The following is a 23,627-nucleotide window of genomic DNA, read 5'->3' as shown; positions in this document are numbered from 1 at the left end:
TTTAAGTAAGCAGCAGCAGCTCGCTTGAGCCTCAAATAGGCTGCAATGAGTATTAACTAGGAGCAGTTGCTGACTTGAAATTTGGGTGGGTGGTGGGGGGGGGGCTTTTACACAGTGGGGTGCAATATGGGGTCACACGAGAGGGAGGAGGGGTGTTGTTGTTTTTTCCTCTCTGCCTCTGTGGCTCTTGGAAAAAGAGGAAGGACGCCAGGCGCGAGAGCTGGCTGCGATGCAAGGGGGAGGGACCGAAGCAGGAGCAGGAGCAGGAGCGCCCCTTATTGGATCCCCCCCCTCCCTCGGCTCCAATGACACCATTTGCCGTGTCTCCTTCTTAGTTTGCTTTTCCTCTCAGCCGGGAGAAGTTGGAGCGACGCGCGATATATTCGCCTCGTTTATTCGGGGAGGAGGATTAGCGCCAATGGATGCACAATCGTAAAGGCGTTCAGATGAGGTGAGCTGTTTTCGGTGTCGCTGCACAAACGCATGCGCGTATTTGACCACTTTATGGCTGAGTGAAAGTGGAATTAGTGTAAGTGGGCAAACTCGCGAGCAGAAGCAATAGCTCTCTATTTGACTGTGCAGGAGAAACATTGCGCTGCGTTGTTGTTGTCGTTGTTGTTGTTGTTGTTGTTGTTGAACGGCAGGCTTCGTACTGTAAGCGCTCGGTTCCGTTTTGGCCGCGCTTCCTTCGTGACGAATACGAACTTATTTGACTCTTTGTTCTTTTTTATACGTCACTGATTTCGTCTTTTATGTTGGAAGGCCTGAGGCAATTGCGAGCGTTTATGAGACTAAATCCCTCCCGAGTTGTGAAGTGGCTCGTCGCTTTCATTTTATTATTATTATTTTTTTTGCTCTTATGACTTATTATGACTTTTGTTTGGATGTTATTATCGTGTTGTGAGCAAAGTTAGCGGGGGGGCGGGGACGCGGACGACGGTCCGGTTTGTGGCACACAAGCGTGCGGTGGTCGCGGATCCGTTCTGAGCATCGGTCGTCACCACCCAACCGAGACCAAAAGTCGTCGAAATAAAGGTTTAGATGACGCGAACGCAGTCGGGAAACTGGATTTAAAGCGAGAAAGTGTGTCACAATGGATGTTAAGATGAGAGGAATCAAACACGCTGGCTCTTTCTTCTTCTTCTTCTTCTTCTTCTTCTTTTCATAAATGGATTACCAGAGGAATATTCGGACATTTGGGCGGATTGCTCCGTTCATGAGCTCAAGGTAGGTTACACTGTGATTTTAAAAACAAATAAATAAAATAACTTCAACGAAATCTGTTCTCCTCCGTTTTAGTTTTTCCTTGCGATTGGAATTGTTATAGTTGAAGCTCAATCTGGCAATGGGCTTCTTCCTTCCTTTGAAGCAAAGACGTACACATACGTCATCATGTCGTTAAAGAGGGTTTTGTCCTAAATGTCACAGTATCTTATTCACTCGTTTGTCCTTGTTTATCACTTGAATATGAAATAATGGCGGTAACCCGACTGAACCCTCATTGCACCCTCTTTACTTTGGCCCATTGCTTTCGCTTTATGGCGCCTTGATTTCATTGAACGTTATTGCACTTCTCTCTCGCTGCCACACCATAGAAAAGCTCCATGGCTGTTGTCTTCTCCTCTTTGTTGTCTTTTGTGCTGGTCCCTCACGTGGACACTAAAGGCTTGTGAAAAGATTTACCACGGATGGAACTTTGAATGACACCCCAGTTCGGACAATGCAAGCGCTTGCGGCTGCACCGATGCGTGGATCGTGTGCGTCAAAGTAGTACGAAAAATAATCCCTCCCCCAAGATAGGAATATTAGCACGCAATGCATCAAATGAAATCATGTAGAGAATAAATACATACAGTAGTTTTGGTCATGGTTGGTTAAGAGGCATTTGGAGCGGATTAAGGGATTGGTGTAGAGTGCGAAATGATCTGGCAAAATCTGCCATTTGAAGGAATTAAGGCAAGGATATGAGCCAGCCAAAGGAGTGATCGAACTGCTCGTTCTAAATTGATGTAAGCACCCAAAATGTTGAAAATATCAACGATCATAAGTCGTCATTTTTTTCCCTCTATAGTTTGGACAAGTACGAACTTGATGTTGGTTGAACATCCCAAGCAGCTGCGCTGACAGCTCAGCTTGTTGCCGTGCCTCGCCTCACCTCGCCGGCCGCCGGGTCAGAATTCAGCGACCAGAACGACCGCAGTTAACCTCTACTACAGTCCGCTGGAACCTGCGCCAGCCACCATTAAACCCCAAGGTTCTGCGTTAACAACCTCACCGGCTGCCTGAAATCACAATCAGTGTTCACGGGGACTGACTGATAAAAGTTCTACCAATCGACACGTTTATATGGTTTGCGCTGTTGCTTCAAAACCCCCCCAATGTGCTCTCTCCTGCGCATAGATAAGGCCAGTGACCGGGGGTGGGGCACCATTGTGTTGTGTGGCCAAAGCCCCCCTTTGTTTCCTGCTCACACCTGCAGCCTGGCCTCTTTGTGCACAACCACTGCTGTGTGCAACCTTCCTGCCAAGGTGCACAAGAAAGAGGGGGTTAGCGCTAGTTTGTGGGGGCACAGGCCATTCGAACCTGCCTATCAAAAGTGATTCCAGGTTATTATGTTAACTGGAGTGAATAGAGCCTGCACCCCCCCCCCCCCCAAATAAATCCAACTAGGTGCACTCTCTCAGCCAAAGATGTCAGTTGTTGATGTGTGAAGTAGACAATAAACCTCAGCAAAATGATGCATTCTTTCGCAGCCGCAAGTAAAGACTGTTTGGGATTTAACTGCTTGTGGCAAAGCACTCGGCCAGTGGGAAACCACCTTCGGACGCAGCTACAGATGTACAGCGCTACGTGCAATTGACTGATTTATATTTCCGTTGCGAGCTTGAACACGGCCACCGCTTCACGTGGGGAACTGCGATTTATTGTGCAACGTTTCGGAAATGGTTTTGGAAGTACAGGGTGAGTTTGTTGCAAAGCTTGGCATAGCGCTTGGCAGAGCTCAGCCAGAACCCAGGCGTGGCCTGTTTGTACTTGTTTTTTGCATCACTGTCTGTATTTTGAAGACCTGGGATGAGGTTTGAATTTTTTCGCCTTTCTAGCGCGAGGGTGTAAATGGCTCAAATTGGACCCGTAAGCGTAATATTACCCACTGGTGGCCGATGTCTTTTACACCCACCCATCACATTCAGATTTGAGGCAGGAAACGTCACACACCGCTGACGTTTGCCATCTTTTTTTATGAGCAGCAAATCAGACTTCCCTGCAGAACGGAATCCAACTGCGCGGTCGGGGAGAGGTGGCGGCTGACATATGCCGGCGAAAGTGGAGAGAATGTGTGTTAATCTGTCATTTTAGGATCGTAAAGCTAAATCCTCAGCTTTTAACTACCAGAATTGGGCCGGAGACCCCTATGCCAAATCCACCAGACCGCCCCCCCCCACACCCTCCCCTTCTCTCCCATCCCCGATTTTAAACGCCACGAGTTTGAGCCAACAATATCAGCGGGGAAGTGTGTGGTTGTGGGACATTTGAAAAGCCTGTAATAACAGAGGTAGAGCGAGGCAAGGCTGAATGGCAATGAGTTGCGTGACAAGCCCAGCGTCTCTGGGCTTGTTTGAGGCCTATATGTGCAGCCCTTGCACACACCACACACATACTAACTAGAGGGCAGGAACCAGAGAGCGCAAAGGAATCGTCAATAGAAAACGTTCTGGGCTCGCTGGAGAGTAAGAAGTAATTTTAGATCGCTGACCTCTGGGTGTCTTCTGTTTCTGCTTTACATTAAGGGAAAGTCTTTGCCTCCACAGTATGGCTATAACGGTCTGGAGCTATAGTTATTTTCCGACTGAATTGTATTTGGAGTTTTTCGTGTTATTGAGAGAAGGGATCTGAATTCTGTCACCTGTGATCACACCCGAGCTCGGCTCCGGTGCGAAGCCCGCAGCCTGTGTAATCGCACCGTAGAATTGAGAGAATTCAGTAGCCTATCTCGTACAGCAACTCCACTTCCTCCTGTTGTTGGGCATTTGGTCTTGGATTTTAGCGTGAGCGCATTTGTTGATGAGCACATCTGCGTGGTAGTCAAAGTACGCTGGATGCTTTGAAGGAACACAAATGGCTCTCGTTCAAGATCATCCCTTCTCATTTAGATTAAGTTGCTTAGTCTCTATAAATCTGGCAGCCAGCGTGCTTGGAGGCTTGATGGTGTCCGCAGTTCAAGGAAATGCCCCAGCATCATGTGTTAGTTTTACATACGTTGGCTCATTTGACCCGAGACAATCTCAAGTTGGTCAAAAACATCAAAGTCCCCATTCAACTGTTAAGTGGGCTAATGGAGATGAGGCGCAGGCAGCCATTTTCAGGTCTAGCATTACTCATAATGACATTGCTGTTTGGAAGGCCACAGCGTCCCACTGAGCACTGAATTGCCACCATTACGCACCGCGAATGACTGTAACACACTTTTAGAGCGGTCCATTGCAGCCTCACTTCAATCTCTCCCAGGTGACACGCAATAAGTTACCAAACTGAAATTGGCTTATCAGTGCTTGGAAAAATGCGGTCGCTTATATTTACACTTGAGTGTTCGAGGCAGTTGGGTGCGTTGAGATGACTCAAACACTGGGCGTACAAAGGAAAAAAAGATGGCATGCAGATGTTTTGTAGGACTTGGTCTACTTTTGCAGTAATTTGCTACTTGGGCACAGAATGTAAGTAAGTATAACTAAAGCGAGCGGATTTAGAGCGGTTTCCACATGACTGTTGTGAAAGGGTGATATGGTCTGCCCTGCTTCCTGTGTGGATCAATCAAAGGCACTAATGGCCTGGCTCTGACACACTGGAGCAGGTGTGCTTTGGGGCTAATTGAAAAATGAATCATTACTGTTTGCGTGTGTGCACATGTGTCGGCCTTTGAGATACATTATGTGAAAACATGATGACGTATGTGCTCCCAATGTGCGGATCCCAGCGTGCTCCCAGCTAATCCGTGCCTTAGCCTGTGTGACGTCTCGCAGTAAATTGTTTATATCCGTTCAGGCTTTGCCCACATGAATAATTTGTTTGCCTTATGAATATTTGAAATGTACACCAATCATTTAGAGGCACAGCCTGCCTCTAAAGCCCTCCTCCAAACATTTCGTACACATGCATATTACCTACAATACATTATAGGCCTATCCTGGTGTATTATATCTATATTATGATGAAGTATAAAAAAAAAAAGGGGGGGGGGGGGAAAGTTCACTCATCATAATTACTCCCAATGTCAAAACAACTGAGAGTGGATTTGTCCTCATAACACAAAGATAGAGTGAATCACTGCAGTGCAATAAAGCGCTTTGGCCCCAAGGAAAGACTCAGCTAACAGAGCGCTAATAGAAGTCAGCTAAGGTCGCATGAGATGGCACACCGGCGATGGTGATGAAATTGCGATGAGCTGATCAGCGTTGAGCTTGGCCCCGCGCAAACCAATCAAGAGCACAGATGTACGGCGGCAGCAGGGCCCGCCGTGCTCCTGACGGAGTGGACTTCCGTTTCACCGAACACCCACTGAGACACCACGTCGGACTTTTGGCTGACCTTCTGTTAGCTAGCAGATGCGGGGGGGAGGTAGAAGGGACATTTCCTGCTCTGCCAGCCACCACTGCTTTGCACAGGGTCGTGTGTGTGTATTGTGCTTGTACACTCGCCGGCCATAACATCCACAACATACAAGTGCTTCATCAAATATAATCAATCAGCTTTATAGACAGGCCCGAGCTCCAGGGACAGACAAACGAGGAAATAAAGTAACACAATAATAATATGCAGCGTTAGGGACTGGGCCCTGCCGTGAATACCGAAAATCTGAAAGTAATTGCCCACTCGAAAAGGTTTATTTCCCAAAGATGCCACAAGATGGCGACAAAGCAGGTTTCTATGTTAGACTAAAACTAAAGAAGTAAAAACTAAAAGAAGCGGATCCCCTTACTTCAATATAATTTCTTGGATTGAGGTGCCAAAGCGATGTTTTTGTTAGACATGGCTGTGGCCTGATACCACAAGATAGTGAATAGGTGTGTTTTGCAGATCAAAATGTTTGTCTGTAGTGAGCTGCACTGCATCAGACTGTTTCCAATATTTTGGGGAGAGTGAAGCGTATTCTACCAAAAGATCATGCCGTTCTGTATTTGTATTTATTTTACCTATGGTAGATGGTGTACATGCTGTACGTCTCCAAGTTTGAGTAAGAGAGGAATGTTGTTTTTTTTTGTACCCCGTCTCCAGGTAACATCTCCACTAGTGTGCAACAGGAAGTGTATGTGAGCAGCGATGGGCCAGAGAGCCGCACTTCTGCTCAGTGAGCTGCTGCTGCTGCTAACAGCCTCACGCACTCTCCTCGCAGTCAGCTTCCCCGAGGACATTACACCCCTGGATGTCGTCGACGCTCACTGTGAGTTCACACGCGCGCACGCGGCGGAGATGGGTCGCCGTTTAATGGCTGCAGTGTCACTAAAAACGCCAACGGCTGATATAGCACCCCTCATTGTTGTACCTGCAAATGCTGCATGGTGTTTGTTTTTATTCATGAACCAATATACATTGCACAGAGCTGTAGCATTAAGTCTTTTTGTTTTCATCGAACAAGAAAAATTAAGAGATTTCTGCTTTAATATCGAGCGGCATACTGCTCAAACACGACTAATGACTAAACATTCTAGCACTCTGAATAATAACCTTCCTCAAATTGAATTTAATTCACAGTAAATGCAATGTATAAGTAGAGTGGCACTCAGTGGCGTGCGTGGCTCCATCACGGTTGAGAAATCCAATTGTCATTAAGGTTCATGCATTCAAGCACTTCGAAATTAGGAAAAAAAAAAAGATCCAAAATGCGATCTCCGTTTAACAAAAAAAAAACTACATGTGTACCTTTATCCAGTTAAAAAACACTTTCAAGAATTTACAAATTCAGTATTTTTCCTTGGCCTATGACCCACCGTGCCACACATCTTTAAGCAAATCAGTGATATTTCTTTGAAAACATGACAACACTGGCATAGTTCATAATATTTTTCTCTGTCGCTTTATAGTATAATACAATCCTTTTTCCACACCGGCTCTGCAATCAATTTGGTCTCCACTAAGACACATAACTGGTAAAAATATAGTATCAGTGTACGCCAGCACATCCTCCGAATCAATGAGTCAAATTGGATTAGATTTGTGCACGCACAACGTATTCATGCCAAATCAGCAGTCGCATTTAATATAACAAGAAAACCGTGTGCATGTGCAGTTTCACGGAGGTACCCCGTGTTCAGAGGCAGGCCCTCTGGTAACGAGTCGCAGCATCGCCTCGACTTTCAGCTGATGACCAAGATACAAGACACGCTCTTCATCGCTGGCAGGTATACTGAATATGCACAGATTCTCCTTCACACACACACACACACTAACACAGCAATTCACTAACTCGCATCTTGGCAGGTAAACAGTGGTACTAGGGGGTTGGCGGGGGGGGAAAGCTCTTAGTGTTATTGGATCCGTGGCTTCTAGGCCGCCATCTGATGTATATGGTCGATATTGATCCAGCAAAAGCGTCTTATCGCCCGAGCCTGATGCCCTGTCAGATTTCTTGGCATCTCTACGTCGATTTTGTATTCATGAGCATTGGGTTCATCTTAACTACCGGCCACTAGTATTATAGCAAGAAATCACCTTGACATCTACAGTATAACTGCCCCCCCCCCCCCCCCCCCCCCAACTACTGTAATCACAACCATATGTATTGCTGGTGTCAGGTAAATCACACTGCCAGTTTTGGGTGTTCACATTATGTTGCCTGAAAGTAAAAGCAATTAATTCTTCCCAGTTGGGTGTTCTGCATTTGTCATAACTGGCACATCATCAAACCAAGAAGTGATGTCATGCAAAGTACAGACAAAATTCCGGTTTTAAAGCCAGTTGATCAAAAAAAAAAAAAAAAAAACAGGATTCAATGAGGATGAATTCTTAGTTGACGTTTTGTTGTTTACATGAAAGACAAGCCGCTACATTATTTTGCTCATGATTGCCAACTGAGAAACTGAAGATCTCATGTTACCACAAAACCAAAAGTTGTGTTTTGGGAGGAGAGTTATATCCGAATCAACAACAGATGTGATTTTCCAAGGGTGAGCTCAGCTGTAAACAAAAAGCAATCAGGAAAACGATGCAGATAAACTGGTTTACGATGCATCAGTAAAACAAGGTTAAATTGTGACCCTGCTAATATTCAAATTGTATTTGAGTCTTTAATATACACACTGGTTAACTAATCTTCTAAATATATCCTTTGTTCTGTCGCATCACTGAGATTGTGTGCGTTATGTTGCTGTCAACAGAGATCAGGTGTACCTTGTAAGTTTGAGAGAATCCTACAGGAATGAGATCATCCCTTACCGGGTAAGATTCTTGCCACAAGCTACTCTTTTGAGCCACAAATAAACACACACACACACAGCCATTCATCACAAACTAGGCTGGTTGTAAAATGAGAGCGTTGAAAGGAGAGACGTGTGTGTGTGTGTGTGTGTGTATGCATTCCTGTTAGTGCACATGCATTTAGCATGCAGGGTTATGTGTGTTAATGCTTCACAATTTGGTTCCATAGAAGCTGACATGGCGATCAGGCCAGGCTGACAGAGAGATGTGTGCTGTCAAGGGAAAACACAGAGTAAGTATAACTATAATTCAAATGGCAACTGTTCCTCTAGTGCTACTTAATTACTCCTGCTAAAAAAAAATACAAAAATACCTCAACACACTCATTGTCCGTTTCTAGGATGAGTGCCATAACTTCATCAAAGTGCTGGTTCCCAGAAATGACGACCTGGTCTTCATCTGTGGCACCAATGGCTTTAACCCCATGTGCAGATACTACAGGGTCAGTATGCATGTTCATAGATACAGCGGTGCCTTGAGGTACAAGCGACTCGACTTACTAGTTTTTCGAGATATGAGCAGAGATATGGCAGTGAACTCGCGTCACTTCACATCCAGCAGCAGTTTGGTAGATTTTGCAGATTTATCGCCACGCTCAGCTGAAGGTTACTGTCAAACTAAACATAAAACCGAGAGAATTACTCATTGTGTATTTAACTCAAGCACAGAGCTGAGCCTTTAAGTACACTATCTTAATGCTGATGCTAACACACGGGAACTATGGGGCAGTGTTGTAAACCTTTAACGAACAGATATTTGAACACAAACAGTGGGGCAACGCATTTAGACAGATATGATACAATACTGACAGGCATCTATCCTTAATCCTCAGCGAAGAACGACTAATAGTACTGCTGAGGAGTTGTGACGTCTCCTGTGTATACATTGTGCATTATACTGCTTCTAGGTCGCCGAGGCACACACCAGGAGAAGCATAATGTTCATTGAATTGAAGCAAAAAGTGTGACACAAAAATTAATTCTTTACATTCTATATAATTATGTCATTACTGTGTGTTTTTATGAAGTACGATATTATACAGTGGAATTTTTTTCCCCATTAAAATACACATTACAAAAAGATTTTTTGGGGAGGGGGGGCTAGAATGGATCAATGGGATTTCCATCCAAAAGACGCCTCGTGCCTCAAAAACGTTAAAAGTTTTCAACATGGGTTCTTACAGCACATTTGACTGCACCGTTTGGATACATTCTGGTACATATTTGCTCTGCCCGTCTTTGTTAAATGTGTGCGCTTGTTCCTTCTTTCAGCTGGATAACCTCGAGTTGGATGGTGAGGAGATCAATGGGCTGGCACGGTGCCCATTTGACTCCAAGCAAACCAACGTTGCCCTTTTTGCAGGTGAGGGTCAAACGCAGCCGCCTACACACAGAAAAACGAGTCTTTCTGCAAAAGAACTAAGATGTTCCTACTTATGCTCTCATTATCACCTCTGTGTTTTTGCTGCAGTACAAATGTGCCTGCAGCTAAAGCGAGTCAGGCCAATTAAGGCTTGCAAATGAGGAGGGGGCGGGGGGGGGGGGGGGGGGGGGGGTTAACAAAAGAAGAGCGTCGTAGTCCAGCTTTTGTTGACTGTGTTTCGTTTGTTTTGTAGAGGGGAAACTGTATTCCGCCACAGTGGCTGACTTTCAGGCCAGCGATTCTGTCATTTATCGCAGTATGGGTGATGGTTCCGCCTTGAGGACCATCAAATACGACTCCAAGTGGCTTAAAGGTAAGCGAGTGCCCCCTCGCTACATCTTTCGTTGCGTCCATTTTGGCGACACTACGGCCCGGCATGTTGTGTGACGGAGCCGTTAAGAGTTTGTGATAGAGAGCTCTCCTTGTCTTGCCAAACTCCTCGGGGGGATATGGCCTGCTCCCTCTCAGGCAATCTAGGTCGCTCCCAGTCATATACAGCCTTGTACAAATCCCTGAAATATTCAACATGCGCACTGGTGGTGACGATGCAAAAATACTCTCAACTCTCTGCCTGTTTCTCCCTCAGAACCTCATTTCCTGCACGCAGCCGAGTATGGGAATTATGTGTACTTTTTCTACCGAGAGATTGCAGTGGAGCACAGCAATCTGGGAAAGGTAAGAATAGTCCAAAGGCGCCGATTTAATGCACTACATTTTCTGAACAGATGCTGTATCCAAAAAAGGCTGAAAGTTCCTCAATTGCATTCATTTCTGACACAAATGGCCCGAGTGGCAGTGCCCATTCATGCGATTACGGTGCACCGCATTAGAATACAGCTGAAGTTTCAACAGTCTGGGTTTTCTGGGAATATTTGCCGGATGCAAAAGCATTATCACAGTGAGGGGATTTGTCTCCCAGAGATTCCACAGTCAGTATCTGCCTCCAAGCTAATGCTAGGGCATTACAATATTCTGTGTTCGATGCCAGCGTCAGATTTGACCAAGGCCCACCCTGAGCTGGCCTGGAGGCCACCTGTCCCCCATCGGTCTCCGCTTGATGAAAAAATGTCAGCCCTATTCGTAAGCGGGTGACACTTGAACTTCGATGGGGGTTATCTAATCAGCAATCCCCAGATAATTTGCTAATATGGTGTCACTCCCCTTTGCATGGAAGATGGCGAGGAGGTGAGAGGGAAGGAGCTATTTTCGGGCTTTGTTACAAGATCTTGAATTCTATCATGTTTCTCACCTTCTTTATCACTTGGCTGGCACTCGTATTGTGAAAAAAGGGTTTAACAGACGGCAAGGCATACAGTACTCCACGGCGCAAGCTTTTATCAACTCGAGGCAATAACAACACTCCCGGTCTGCTTGGCAACACTCAGGCAAGTTAGGGCAACATTGGCGTGTCACATCCTGTAAAAACGTCAGGCCTTTAAAATAAGAGCACATCAGTAGAATACGTTTCAGCACACTTTCTTTGGCCCTGTGGTGCTTTATTTAGCAGTCGCACTCTTTGTGCTTGTTTATTGAGTGGTTTGAGTCGAGTTGTTTATAATGTGCCCAAAGAAAGTGTGGTGAAACTGTTATTATACTGCATGCTTTTATTTTGAAGGTCTGACTTTTGACAGGATGTGTTACGACACCGACGTTGCCAGAGTATTACGAGCAGTTAATAAAAGCTTGCATTTTGGAATTCGCCTTGCCGACTACGTTTTACACAACTTAGGAAATGCTGGCTGAGTCACAGGTTTTTCGTTGGGACAAAATTTAGATGAAAACATAATCGTACTAAAAGTAGGGCACATGAAGTACCAAGGTTCCGCTGTACAGGGGACGAGATCAATACAACATGTGCTTTGAGGTGATGATTGACATAGTTGCTTCTATTTTTGTTTTCATGAGCTCAATTGTGTTTAATATTAAAAACGTATGTATCAAAAAAAAATTGGCACAGCAATTTAGCTTGACGGAAACAAGAGCAGGAATGCTAACTTTTGACACACGTTATCTTTGCGCAGTTGCACAATCGAACACACATCGCTTGGTTCCATTAGGCCAGCCATTTGATGTGCTTTTTAATGCGTGGCCTCGGTCAGGGTGAGCAGTTTCCACACAAAAAAGTCATGAGGCCTAAATAAAAGTGTTTTTTCTCGCTGTCCGCGTTGAGCTGCAACAGAATGGAGAGATGCATTATTTAGTGCACTGAAAGTGTTTTTAGCGACATTCACTCAGCTTACTCCCACTTCCTCCCGGCTCTACCCTCGCTTAAACACTGGCTCCTTTTAGGTGGTCTACTCTCGCGTCGCCCGGATCTGCAAAAACGACATTGGCGGGTCACAGCGTGTTCTAGAGAAACATTGGACATCTTTTGTGAAGGCGAGGCTGAACTGCTCTGTGCCGGGGGACTCCTTTTTCTACTTTGACGTGCTTCAGTCCATCACTGACATCATCAACATCAACGGGGTCCCGTCCGTCGTGGGTGTGTTCACCACTCAGATGAACAGGTGGGCTGTGGCTGTTCATGGCTGATGGATGGACTAATTTCAAAGATGGCAGAAGGCTGTACAGAGTTGAAGTATGGCCATTTAATGACTGTGCTTCTCCGCAGTATTCCAGGGTCAGCAGTGTGTGCTTTCTCCATGGCCGACATCGAGAAAGTCTTCCGTGGTCGATTTAAAGAGCAGAAGACTGCTGACTCCATATGGACGCCATTTTCAGAGGAGAAGCTACCCAAACCTCGGTAAGGATCTTTCAAAACCTCTGAAAGGAGCAAATCAACATTCAAAATGAAATACAATAAACACGCAAATATATTAAACATGACCATTCTGTGGCACTTGACTCAGCAGCTGCTTACCAGTCGTTCTTTTTCTGAACCCTTTCTTCGGTTGGTCCGGTGAAATCAAATATGTGACCAGGTTATTAGCTGTGACCCAGCACACGCATTCACCATCTGCTGACGATTAAATAATTAATGTGGCATAATTATACGAGGATGCATTTTGAACCTGTTAAGCACACGTCCAGTATTTCCAGGCATACCCTGTGTCTAAAACAAACATAAATACATAAATAAATACATCTACAAAGCACCTCATTTCCCTGGTGAATCATTGATGGAGGATAACCATGCATATTATGCATATCTAATGTTTCCGGCTGAGGCCTTTTTTGTGAGCTAATAAGCACCTGCTCCCCAACCCTTTCATTTCACTTTGCATCCACTTCACTGCACATGATGATCATCCCCCCTGCTGTGCGATGATCTCATCAGCTGCTTTTTGACCTTTTGCCCTCTGTGCATGCGAACTCTCCATTTTAGACCCGGGTGCTGTGCAGGTTACGGTCCAGCTGCACCCTTTAAGAGTTCCATCGAGTTCCCGGATGAAACGCTGCAGTTCATCAAGTCCCACCCTCTCATGGACACAGCTGTGCCTTCCACTGGGGATGAGCCCTGGTACACAAAGACACGTGTCAGGTAAATATCCCAAATATCAAAATTAAATACATTGGTCTTATTAGGGTCTTACTTGTAACAGTAACTAAGAACTCCACAAGGGCTAAGTACGGTATGTTTTAATTCAACTTTAAAAAATGTATATTTATTATCACCATATTAGTTTCCAAACATGTTTTTTTTCGCTTAACCAAATGACAATCAGAATCAGAATCATCTTTATGTCCAAAAAAACACACAAGGAATTTGCCTCCGGCAGTTGGAGCCGCTCTAGTACGACAACAGACAGTCAATTGACAGAGAACACTTTGAGACATAAAAAAAAAAAAACAACAACCGTGCATCCAATCATAAAGAAACTCTATGTTACAAACTACAGTACTGCAGTGCCTGCAGGTCAGTACTGAAAAAGTACTGAAAGCAACCACTACATGAAACAGAGTAAATACATTAGGGATGCTCCGATAGCACATTTTTCGGACCGAGTATCAGTACAAGTACTTAAATTTGAGTACTCACTAACACCGTGTCCAGATACTTGATAATGGCATTTCTGGAACACGCCATGTTTAACTCAAATACAAGACATTTTACTTGTCATTTCAACATGACAACATTAATACAATAAGTGTTTTTTACGAGTGCTGGTAGCGATATTGGTACTTATCTGTGCATCACTAAACTACATGGCCGCATGTGGTCTTCTAGGTACCGACTGACTGGGCTGGCTGTGGACAATGAAGCAGGCCCGCACAAGAACTACACTGTGGTTTTCCTTGGTTCTGAGTCAGGGGTTGTCCTCAAAGTTTTGGCAAAGACCTTGTCCATGTCCCTGAATGACAGTCTGCTTCTGGAGGAGATAGATGTCTTCAACAAGGCCAAGTAAGGCATCATGCACTTTTCACCCCCTCTGTCTGCTTTTGGTTTGTTCTCTTTTTCTCTACTCCGTCCGCCTCATGGCTGAAGAGTCGGCAACTATTATTAACTGGAGCTTCCCCGTGTCTGTCAGATTTCTGCGCATTCAATGTTTGTTTGTTGGCAATCGTTTATTTTTAGATCTATGCATCATTTGCAAATGCGTTAAAGTGTTAAAGCCCTGTTAAGATGTGAGAGAAAGCTTATCCACCTAGCTGGTGATTAAATCCTTATTGAAAGAGTAGACACTAATCTGATGCACCTTTGATTTCCCTTTCCCAGGTGCTTGTCTAACCACGACGACGATAAGCGTGTCCTGTCGCTGCACGTGGATAAAGACGCACATAGCCTGTATGTTGCCTTTTCAAGCTGCGTCATTCGAATTCCCCTGAGTCGCTGTGAAAGGCATTCTTCTTGCCACAAGTAAGTGAAGTGACGCTCTGATACACACTTACATTTGCTTTTTGCAGCTATACATTCTACAGGTTTGTGCCTTCACTGTTTTGTTTTGTCCAGTTAATGTTATAAATGGAGGAAGGATAAAAACTTTGCCCTCTATACTGGGGTTAATGTTCAGCAACTAACTCACAAATGATTTGATTACGGCGCTCTTCCCGGAATGATTAAATGGTCACGTGATTTGTGTGCGTGTGTTTTTCTACCAGGTCCTGCATCGCATTACGTGATCCCTATTGTGGATGGAGGCCTCAAGGAGCCTGCGAGAGGATACAGCCTGGTCTTTTGTGAGTTCAAGCTCCAGATTGAACACAAGGTATCTTATTAAAAAACGAGATGATAAAAAAAACTTCACATTTGTCTCGTTTTCAGGACGGGCTATGAGCAGGATATTGAATTAGGGAACACTGGCCATTTGGGAGACTGTCAGGGTAAGACTCATCTTCATACCACTTCATCTATCCTCTGACACATATCTACACTGACAGACACACACACACAATACACACTCACACAAGTATTCACGCCAGTAACTTGCCCCTACATACTTGTAAGTCTATGTTGGGTATTAACATCTACATACAGCGAGTACATGGCCACTTGTAAACTAATGCCGCAAACATGGACATGTACCTTCAAGGCTCATGCTCAGCTGGTGCAAATGGTAGAGGTCTTAGTTGTAACAATAATAAGTGATGGCCCAAAATGTAACCATTACTGATTTTATGTTGAAATACCTACCTTGTCAAATGTACCAACTGACCATGACCCAAGCTGAACCTCAGTATTGATCAGAACCAGAGGACATTCTTTAGTAAAACACTGTTAGTGAGTGCTTCATATCTTTTATTCAATCGCACTCATACGTTTTTTATTAAAGGGACTTTTTTTTTTTTTTTTTAACTTCTGAATTCCCTAATAATGTACTGTGCTTTTTAATTCTTTTAGCATTTTTGGGTACTACATCAGCGCCAGATTACAAATCATTTGGCGACCCTACCTCTGGTTAGTTTGATCTTTTACTCAAATGGTTTATTTTCCCTTGAGTTCAGCATCTCTAGCCCTGTCTCATTCATTGTCATGTTTTAGCAACAACAAAACCCCCGTGAATGCAAGTCATCTGCTTCATTTTAACCGTCACAAACAAAACCCATTTGCCAGGTCACATGACTGCCTGACTTTTCTCTCATCACTTCCTGTTCTGATCACTTCTCCTGGCATGCTCACCCACCAAAACATCTACAGTGTTGTGTACCAACTCCTCTTTGAAACTCTGTATGCTCTCCTTTGTCCTTACTAAATTTTTGGAACAAAAATGTCAAAGGTTTAACCGTGATTTATTCAAACACTAACTTTTCAAATTCACATTGCCCATGCCTACTAAACTGGGATGATGACAGTGTGCTTTATCAACGTCTTCACCATTTGTTAACAATTTGTTTGTCACCACAGACATGGAGTTTTCATCAGCACCAGTCACTGTCCTGCCCAGTGGGCCCATACCTCCCCCAGTACTCATTCCCACTCAGAGCCCCAGCTCTGGGCCCGCTCCAGAGCTCTACGGCTCAGGCTTTGTGCTGCAGGATGACCCAGCCACCTCTCATTCTTTAGACTCTCTCCCAGGGGGGCAAGAGGGTAAGGCCCGCAGGGAGCCAGCCAGCATGCTGCATTGATCTGATAGCTGCCGACCACTGACGATGCACGCTGACGCTCGAAAATATGCAAATACACACATCCACACTATGGCAGCTATCTAGAATAGATTAAAAGTACCACATTTATGTTTCATTGTCTTTTACTCTATATTTCACTATTTTCCAAGCTTTTCTTCCTCTTTGAAATACTTTTTTCAATCGTTCATTGATTTGATCTGCAGAATAGACTCTAGCTAACACTAGCTCTAGTAATAGTTTACCCTGGCTGGTATATCATTGGCTGGCCCTGCACTGCCACAAGCCAATGGTGGACACACAGTGGATGAACTAACTCTTTCAATGTCTGTGGTTACTAACAAACTTCCCGTACAGCATCGACAACTTCAGCCTGTGGAATACAAACATGACTCCGTTTGCTCCGCTTGACCAACGTCCTGCTGGTTGATTTCTTGGTTGAAAAGATTGATTCAGCTTTCAGATGATAGAAACCTTTGTTGCGCATGGATCAAGCAAATCCAATCCTCCTTTCCTGAATTAACAAATCTCCAATGCAATCTCCAATACAGATGGTTGCATGTGTATGGAAGCCTAAATACCTCTACCAATAACCACATCTTCCTCATCTGATCTATTTGCAAACGACTGCGTACATTGTTTAAGAGGAGATCCAAGAGATGAAACTCATGCACGGTTGTGTTCAAGCACAAACATTCACATTTCTGCTGGTTAAACAAAAAAACAACGCTTCACTGACCACTTGACTTATCTCAGCATGAGGTTAACCCTCCCTTATTGTTTGTCTGTAGGTGTGTGGGATATCCAAGCAAGTGAAACCAGCCAGATGGTCCACATGAACATCCTGATCACCTGCGTGTTTGGTGCGTTCCTCATGGGTGCCCTGCTAGCTGGTCTGATTGTCTTCTGCAATCGGGAATCATTCATGCGAAAGCAACGGCGTGTCCACAAGGATGCAGAATCCGCTCCATCCTGCTCGGACTCTGCTGGAAGCTTCGTCAAGCTCAACGGCCTCTTCGACAGCCCTGTAAAGGTAACAACCCTTTAGATGCAACAGTGCCTGCAGATGACGAGTGACTCGACTTACGTTTTTCAGGATACAAGCTGTCGCTGCGACAATTTTTGGCTTTGACTTGTAAGCGCAGACTTGAGATAGGAACGCCGTAGGATAGCAGTGAACTCAACTCACTTCACAATATGCACCACTTTGACAAATAGTCAACAGTTCTTTTAAAAAACGAGGCTTCAACTTGTTTATTGCCACTCTCAGTTGGGTTACTGTCAAACTAAACACAAACAAAGAGAATTACACCTTTTGTATTTATAATCACCACATAGCTTAGCTTTTCAGTCCGCTAGGTTAATGCCGACACTAAATCGCATCTTTGTTGCGCTACGACAACCCTTTAAGCAATGGATTGAACACAAATGGTGTTGCAACACATGTAGATAGACAATATAACAATCATCCTTCACGAAGAGCAACTAATATTAGTAGACTTTACACCGATTTTATCGGCCTGATCAGTATCGGCATTTTTGGATGATTGGCTTTAATGTCATAATTCGCCGGTCCGATCAATGACCGCAAAAGACATTTGCTCCGCGTCGCCATCGTGCACAGTATATTTGAATCCAAAAGCTAAAGTTTATTTTTGGCCTTATCGTGTGTCTTTTGACATAGTCTTGTAAATATCTGACGGCTAATAAAGTTATAAAAAACAAAAATGTCGAAGGTGTGGAACAGACAACACGTCTGAGACAGACAACATGTAATGTCCTGATCAGACTACAAGACACATTTGCTCTTTCATAATTGCACTATGTCAGACTACTACAATAAAATCTTGTATTCCGATACCACCGCATCCCGTCTTTTACGATCATTGGACTTTATCTTGTCAACTCAAATGCGACCGGATACACTTGTTACCATGGCGACGACAACAAGAGTGGATTGCGCCGACTGTATTATAAGGACAAAAAGGGGAAAACATGCATTGGTTGTGTTGGTGCTCAGGAGAGGAGAGGACGTTCATGTAAGGCTTGCTTGAGGTATGTTCACGTACTTTGAATACGATACGGCTCGCAAGCAGGCAACAAAACGTTATGTAGCCTAGCAAGCCAGTGGTAGCACGAACGGTTGTACGTAAACATGCCGCCGTTCTGTCGAATCATGCTCTAAAGTTTCGGTGTGGGTGAAGTCATTTAAAGTAATTTAATTACAGTAAGTTAGCACCCATGATTTCTGTCAGGTTGTAATGTTGGTTTGACCTGACTGATTCGAATACACGATCTGACTAGAGCAATGATTTTCCGACCTTTATGGAGCCAAGGAACATATTTTAACAATTGAAAAATCTCACGGCACACCAACAAATGAAAACGTTACAAAAAGTGGAGACATGAATTACTGTATTTACTTCCTGCCATCTAATAGAAGACCATTCATTTGTTCTGTCTGTCACTGTGCCTCGCTGGCATAAATAGAGGAACAAAGATACATTATTTATTGTAAATATAATTTTTGGAGCAATTAAGTAGATACAGTAAATAAACAGGTCATTTAAATAGACACATTCCTCCATCTTGTGATCGGATCGGTGATCGGCTTTTTAAACTCGCTGACGGGCGATCGGCCCAAAAAATCATGATCGCGTAAAGCCTAAATATTAGTGCCGTACTGATGAGCTGACGAGATACCTGAATGAATAGAATATCCGTCTGTCTTATACTGCCCCAGGTGGCCAAAGCTGGCACACCAGAAAGAGCAGCACAATTGCATTCAATTGTTGCAGTGTCACAAAAACTGTATAACTATTCTTTTTAATTCTATCATTACTGTATGTTTTTATGAAGTACAATATTATAGAGTGCTATTTTGTCTCATAAAAATAGACCTTAGCAATTTGTGTTGCTTTTTGGGGGAATGCTGGAACAGATTAACGGCATTTGCAGTCCTTTCAATGGGAAAAGATGATTTAAATGTTATGTTCTGAGTTATGAATGTGGTCATGGAGCGAATTAAACTTGTATCTCATGGCACTACTTTGTAAAAGGATTTAAAACACCTCAAAGTCTTAGTAAATCATCCTTCCTGTTTTTTCATGTTCATGTACACAGGAATACCAGACGAGTGTTGATTCTCCTAAGCTGTACACCAACCTGCTGAGTAAAGACCTGAAAACGCCCAACGGTGACACCAAGACCATGATCCTACGGGATGGCTGTGCGCCCCCCGAGTTGGCCGCTTTGCCGACACCCGAGTCCACTCCTGTTCTTCAGCAGAAAGGCTTGCAGCCCATCAAAAACCAGTGGGAGAGGGACCACAGGAAGGTCAGCGGTCCCCGCAAAGAATCCAACTCGACAGCCAAGAGTTCTCAGCTTCTTCTGTCTTCACCTGGTCCACCCAAATCCAACTCCAACCAGCCTCACCTGGCCCTGGGACATTCTCACATTCCCAGTGCTGTTGTCCTGCCCAATGCCACACATGACCACCCATATTTTGACAGCGGAGATGATACTTTACCACATCCTTCTGAAAAGAAGCTCAAGAACCCAGACACGAAAGGAAGTAGGAAAGACCAGAAGCGGTCGGTGGATGCGAGGAATACACTAAATGACCTTTTAAAACATCTCAATGACTCTGTGGCCAACCCTAAGGCCATTCTTCATGAGGGATCGGGGCCTCGCCCTCGGCACCTCATGCTGGAACCCATGGAGGAACTGACAGAACTACCTCCCAGGGTGCCAAGCCGTGAGGCCTCCTTGTACTCTCCTTCCTCCTCCCTGCCGAGGCACAGTCCCACCAAGAGGGTGGATGTCCCTTTGTCCACCACTCCCACCACGCCAACGGGCAGCCTAAGCATGGGGGGAACCTTGGAGAGGCCGAGAGGGGGCTATCAGCTCCAACGGAGTGCCTCTCACAGGCACTCCTTGTCCACCTCAACAAATGGGGTGACTATGGGGGTATCTGTGTCTCGCCAGCACAGTATGAACAGAGGGGGTTACATGCTCCCAACACCCCCCTCCAGACTTGATTCCCATGTCGGAATGATGGGGGCAGGAATGCACTCGCCCAACCCTCCCTCTTTATCGCGACAAAGCAGCTACAGTGGGCACGGCTCGCTCCCTCGCACAGGACTTAAAAGGACCCCATCGCTAAAGCCAGATGTGCCCCCTAAACCTAATGGCTTTTCACCACAGACTCCACAGATGCGAGTGGTCAATAAGTACAGCTATTAAAAGAGCACCAACACTTTGGCGTGAGCTCTTTGCCTTGACAATATAGCTTTGAGCCTGGATGGCTTGGCTATGGATTGGGTTGACCCCAGTGTATGTGTGTGTGTGTGTATACCAACCTGAGGTCTGTTCCCCTTTAAGAGATATGCACACTGACTCACACTTCAGTTAAAAGGAAGAAGGAGGAGGAGGAAAGAAAAAAAAAACGTGTGGCCAAAGAAACTCCTCTGATGTTTTTCATTCTCTTGATTTCCATCCTGCTCGTCATGTTGGACATTTGGGCTTTGGTGTCACCCGTTTTCACATTGATGTACACGGATTAGGACACCACAGCAGCAGCCGCCACAGAGTCCGTCTGTGTGTGAGGTACCAGGTTGGAAACAGTGGAATACTTGAAGAATGGGTCTCATTTTTCACTGCCTTTGAGCACTGTCTTCCCATTAATGTGAACTGAACAGAGAGGTAGGCCATGCTTTTGTTAGAGAGCTGGTGCAGGGCAACGGAGAGTAAACCTAATGCGGTAATTATTAGGTTCAAATAGAACAAAGACAAAGGCAGCAAGCATACAGAAGAGTAAATGATGACGTGTCTTTTCATTGAGCGTGTTTGCATCTGTGTAGGCTGATGTGAAAGAAGGATCGTGTACTGGCAGAACAAAGTTAACCCTTGGCACTTCAAGAGCGGTGCCATGCAGACGATGCACCTTAAAGTCACTGTCTTGCTGAAAAGTGTATGGGCTGGTTTTAAACTAAGGTGAAACGGTTTTTGTGTCATTTTTAAAGTATTTAAAGGTGATTAGGTTGGGCTACTTTTAAGATGGTCACATTGGGTTATATACTGGTACAGGGACACTTCACTCACTGGGATATCCTCAATACATTTTGCTGCTATTGGTTTGAGACATAGCTGTTTGTGTTTGCTGCATTTAGTAGTGCACCAGATTGGGATGACCCTAATATGGGTATGCACATTTTATTTTAATTTTTTTTTTTTTTTCCAAATACAAAGAGTAGCCCTTAGGTACCATTTCAACAACCAAACACAATGTTAAGACTGATGAATTACCTGATCGAACAGCTACGGAATCCTACTGCAGAGACGCTTTCTTGTAATGTAGCAGGAATGCATTTCTCTCCTTCAATGAAATTAACACCAATGAGCCCTGTGTATGCATTTGGCAATACTAAAACTAAACATTTCTTCCTCCCACAACCATTATATTGGTCACATTACTAGACAGACATCGGAATAATAGGACTTTTAAGAGCTCATTCTACTTTCTGTGTTGGTTCCATTGCCCGCGTTATCATTACAGCTTCCCTGTGATTGGCCAATGTACAATCAACACAACATTTACCAATGTGTCCGGATAAGTCATGCTGGGAATGACAAGTTTGTGTATATACTTAAATACTATAAATAAGGAGTAAGCATATTTTTAGGCAAGTGAACATAAAACCTGTGCATTGTGTGCCTTATTCTCAAAATGACCTACCACATACAGTATAATATCGGCAATGTCAACAGTTCTCAGTTTGTTATTGCCATTTATGATATAAATCATTTCATTGGCCAAAAGTGTTGAAAATTAACTACCTAATTGTAATGGAACATTCCACTTGTGAGTGGGTCATACACAAAAAAAGGTTTTAAAAGAATGGGCATTGCTGGTGTTGACTATGTATTAATCCGCCACATTGAGGTGCCATGCAGCGAATGTATTTTTTTGACAGCGGGACGTAGGTTGTTCAGACCTTGCACTGTGGTCCAGTCAGCTCAATTCAGCACATCCTGCCTGCAGCCACCGCATTAACACGCGAAGAGCTGTTACCGTTGGAATTGGTTGTGGTTACGCAGAATCTCAAATTCAATTGAGTTTTTATTGGCCAGTTGGGATGAGTTACGGAACGATTGAACTGCATACTCCATATGGGTGACATCTATCCGAGTGTCAGGCGCCTGTTTAGCCCAAAGCCACATTTTGTTTTCAAGTAATGATTGTATGTAAAGACTTCCTTCCAGCCGGTATTGGGGCTCTTTTTTTTGTGTGCGACACCTGCAAACTGACACACACGAAGATCCTTACAACATACACTGCTTAACTGCCTTGTACATTGCAATATGAACTCTTTTTTTCAGTTGCAATCTAAATTGAAGCCTTTAAAATTCAGTCGAAGCTCTTCATGTGCAGAAAAAATACATGTTTTGGTCATGTCATTTAGATTTCAATGCTGTGCAAGATGGCGATACAAGGCCAGGTGTATATATAGGATCGCCAGTGTATTTGAGCGTGTAGATAATGTTTTAAAGATGTACTGTGAAAGTGTAAATAGTAATGGTCTTTGTTTCATATTTTTTGTTGATTTTTTTTTAACACGGCATGTATAGTTGAAATAAATCATTACTGCACCGAAATAACATGTAAGGAGTGGTTTTTTACTTTTTGATTTGATTGGATTAGCTGTGTCGCCATGGTGAAATAGTGGTTAGCACATCCGCCTCGCAGTTCTAAGGTATGGAGGTTCGAAACCAGGCTACGGCCTTCATCTGTGGGAGTTAGCAAGTTCTCCCCGTGCTTGCATGGGTTTTTGTCAGGTACTCCGGCTTCCACGTTCAGGAAAGATGCTTGTTAGCTACATTGAAGACACTTGTAAATTTGACACACCACAGAGAAGTGTTGTAAACAACCCTGCCACTGATGAACTGATGAAAAAAATTGCCTAGTATATAAAATAAAGCTTCAAAATTGTGAAAAATCAAGCCATTGTCTCAGCTTTCAAAACCTTTGGGTGTGTTCGCTGCACGTGTGGAACCACGCCCCACTTCGCCGAGCATCTTTTTTATGCCTACAAACAACTACGCTTGAGCAGTGAAAAAATATATTTGCTTAAATACTCCAGTGGCTGGAATATATCCCACTGGTAGTATAGATGGAAGAATGGTTGGTTGACTGATACGGTTTTATCATGTGATTCTGGTTCAACAGTATGAAC

At 44.2% G+C, this 23,627-nt stretch overlaps 1 protein-coding gene across 6 annotated transcripts; it reads left to right on the top strand.

Moving 5' to 3' along the window:
- The first annotated feature begins 294 nt into the window (after positions 1 to 294).
- Positions 295 to 23,394, top strand: sema6dl (sema domain, transmembrane domain (TM), and cytoplasmic domain, (semaphorin) 6D, like). 6 transcript variants are annotated; one of them, XM_061751746.1, is made up of 21 exons: positions 301 to 451; positions 2,072 to 2,254; positions 6,271 to 6,436; positions 7,283 to 7,394; positions 8,370 to 8,430; positions 8,639 to 8,701; positions 8,810 to 8,911; positions 9,741 to 9,831; positions 10,085 to 10,204; positions 10,478 to 10,566; positions 12,181 to 12,398; positions 12,503 to 12,634; positions 13,217 to 13,372; positions 14,060 to 14,233; positions 14,549 to 14,689; positions 14,932 to 15,009; positions 15,095 to 15,153; positions 15,671 to 15,727; positions 16,175 to 16,357; positions 17,184 to 17,425; positions 19,516 to 23,394. In XM_061751746.1, the coding sequence occupies exons 3-21, from the start codon at positions 6,316 to 6,318 to the stop codon at positions 20,635 to 20,637; spliced, it is 3,321 nt and encodes a 1,106-aa protein (XP_061607730.1). In that variant the 5' UTR covers positions 301 to 451; positions 2,072 to 2,254; positions 6,271 to 6,315; the 3' UTR covers positions 20,638 to 23,394. The 6 variants fall into 6 exon arrangements, with proteins under 6 accessions (XP_061607722.1, XP_061607749.1, XP_061607758.1 ...); XM_061751757.1 differs by lacking the exon at positions 2,072 to 2,254 and adding an exon at positions 1,181 to 1,227 and having other exon boundaries at positions 304 to 451; XM_061751738.1 differs by lacking the exon at positions 2,072 to 2,254 and having other exon boundaries at positions 295 to 451.
- Positions 23,395 to 23,627: the final 233 nt, after the last annotated feature.

Source organism: Phyllopteryx taeniolatus, chromosome 2 (assembly GCF_024500385.1).
Source record: "Phyllopteryx taeniolatus isolate TA_2022b chromosome 2, UOR_Ptae_1.2, whole genome shotgun sequence".
Taxonomy (NCBI): domain Eukaryota; kingdom Metazoa; phylum Chordata; class Actinopteri; order Syngnathiformes; family Syngnathidae; genus Phyllopteryx; species Phyllopteryx taeniolatus.
This window is presented reverse-complemented; position numbering and strand designations above follow the sequence as displayed.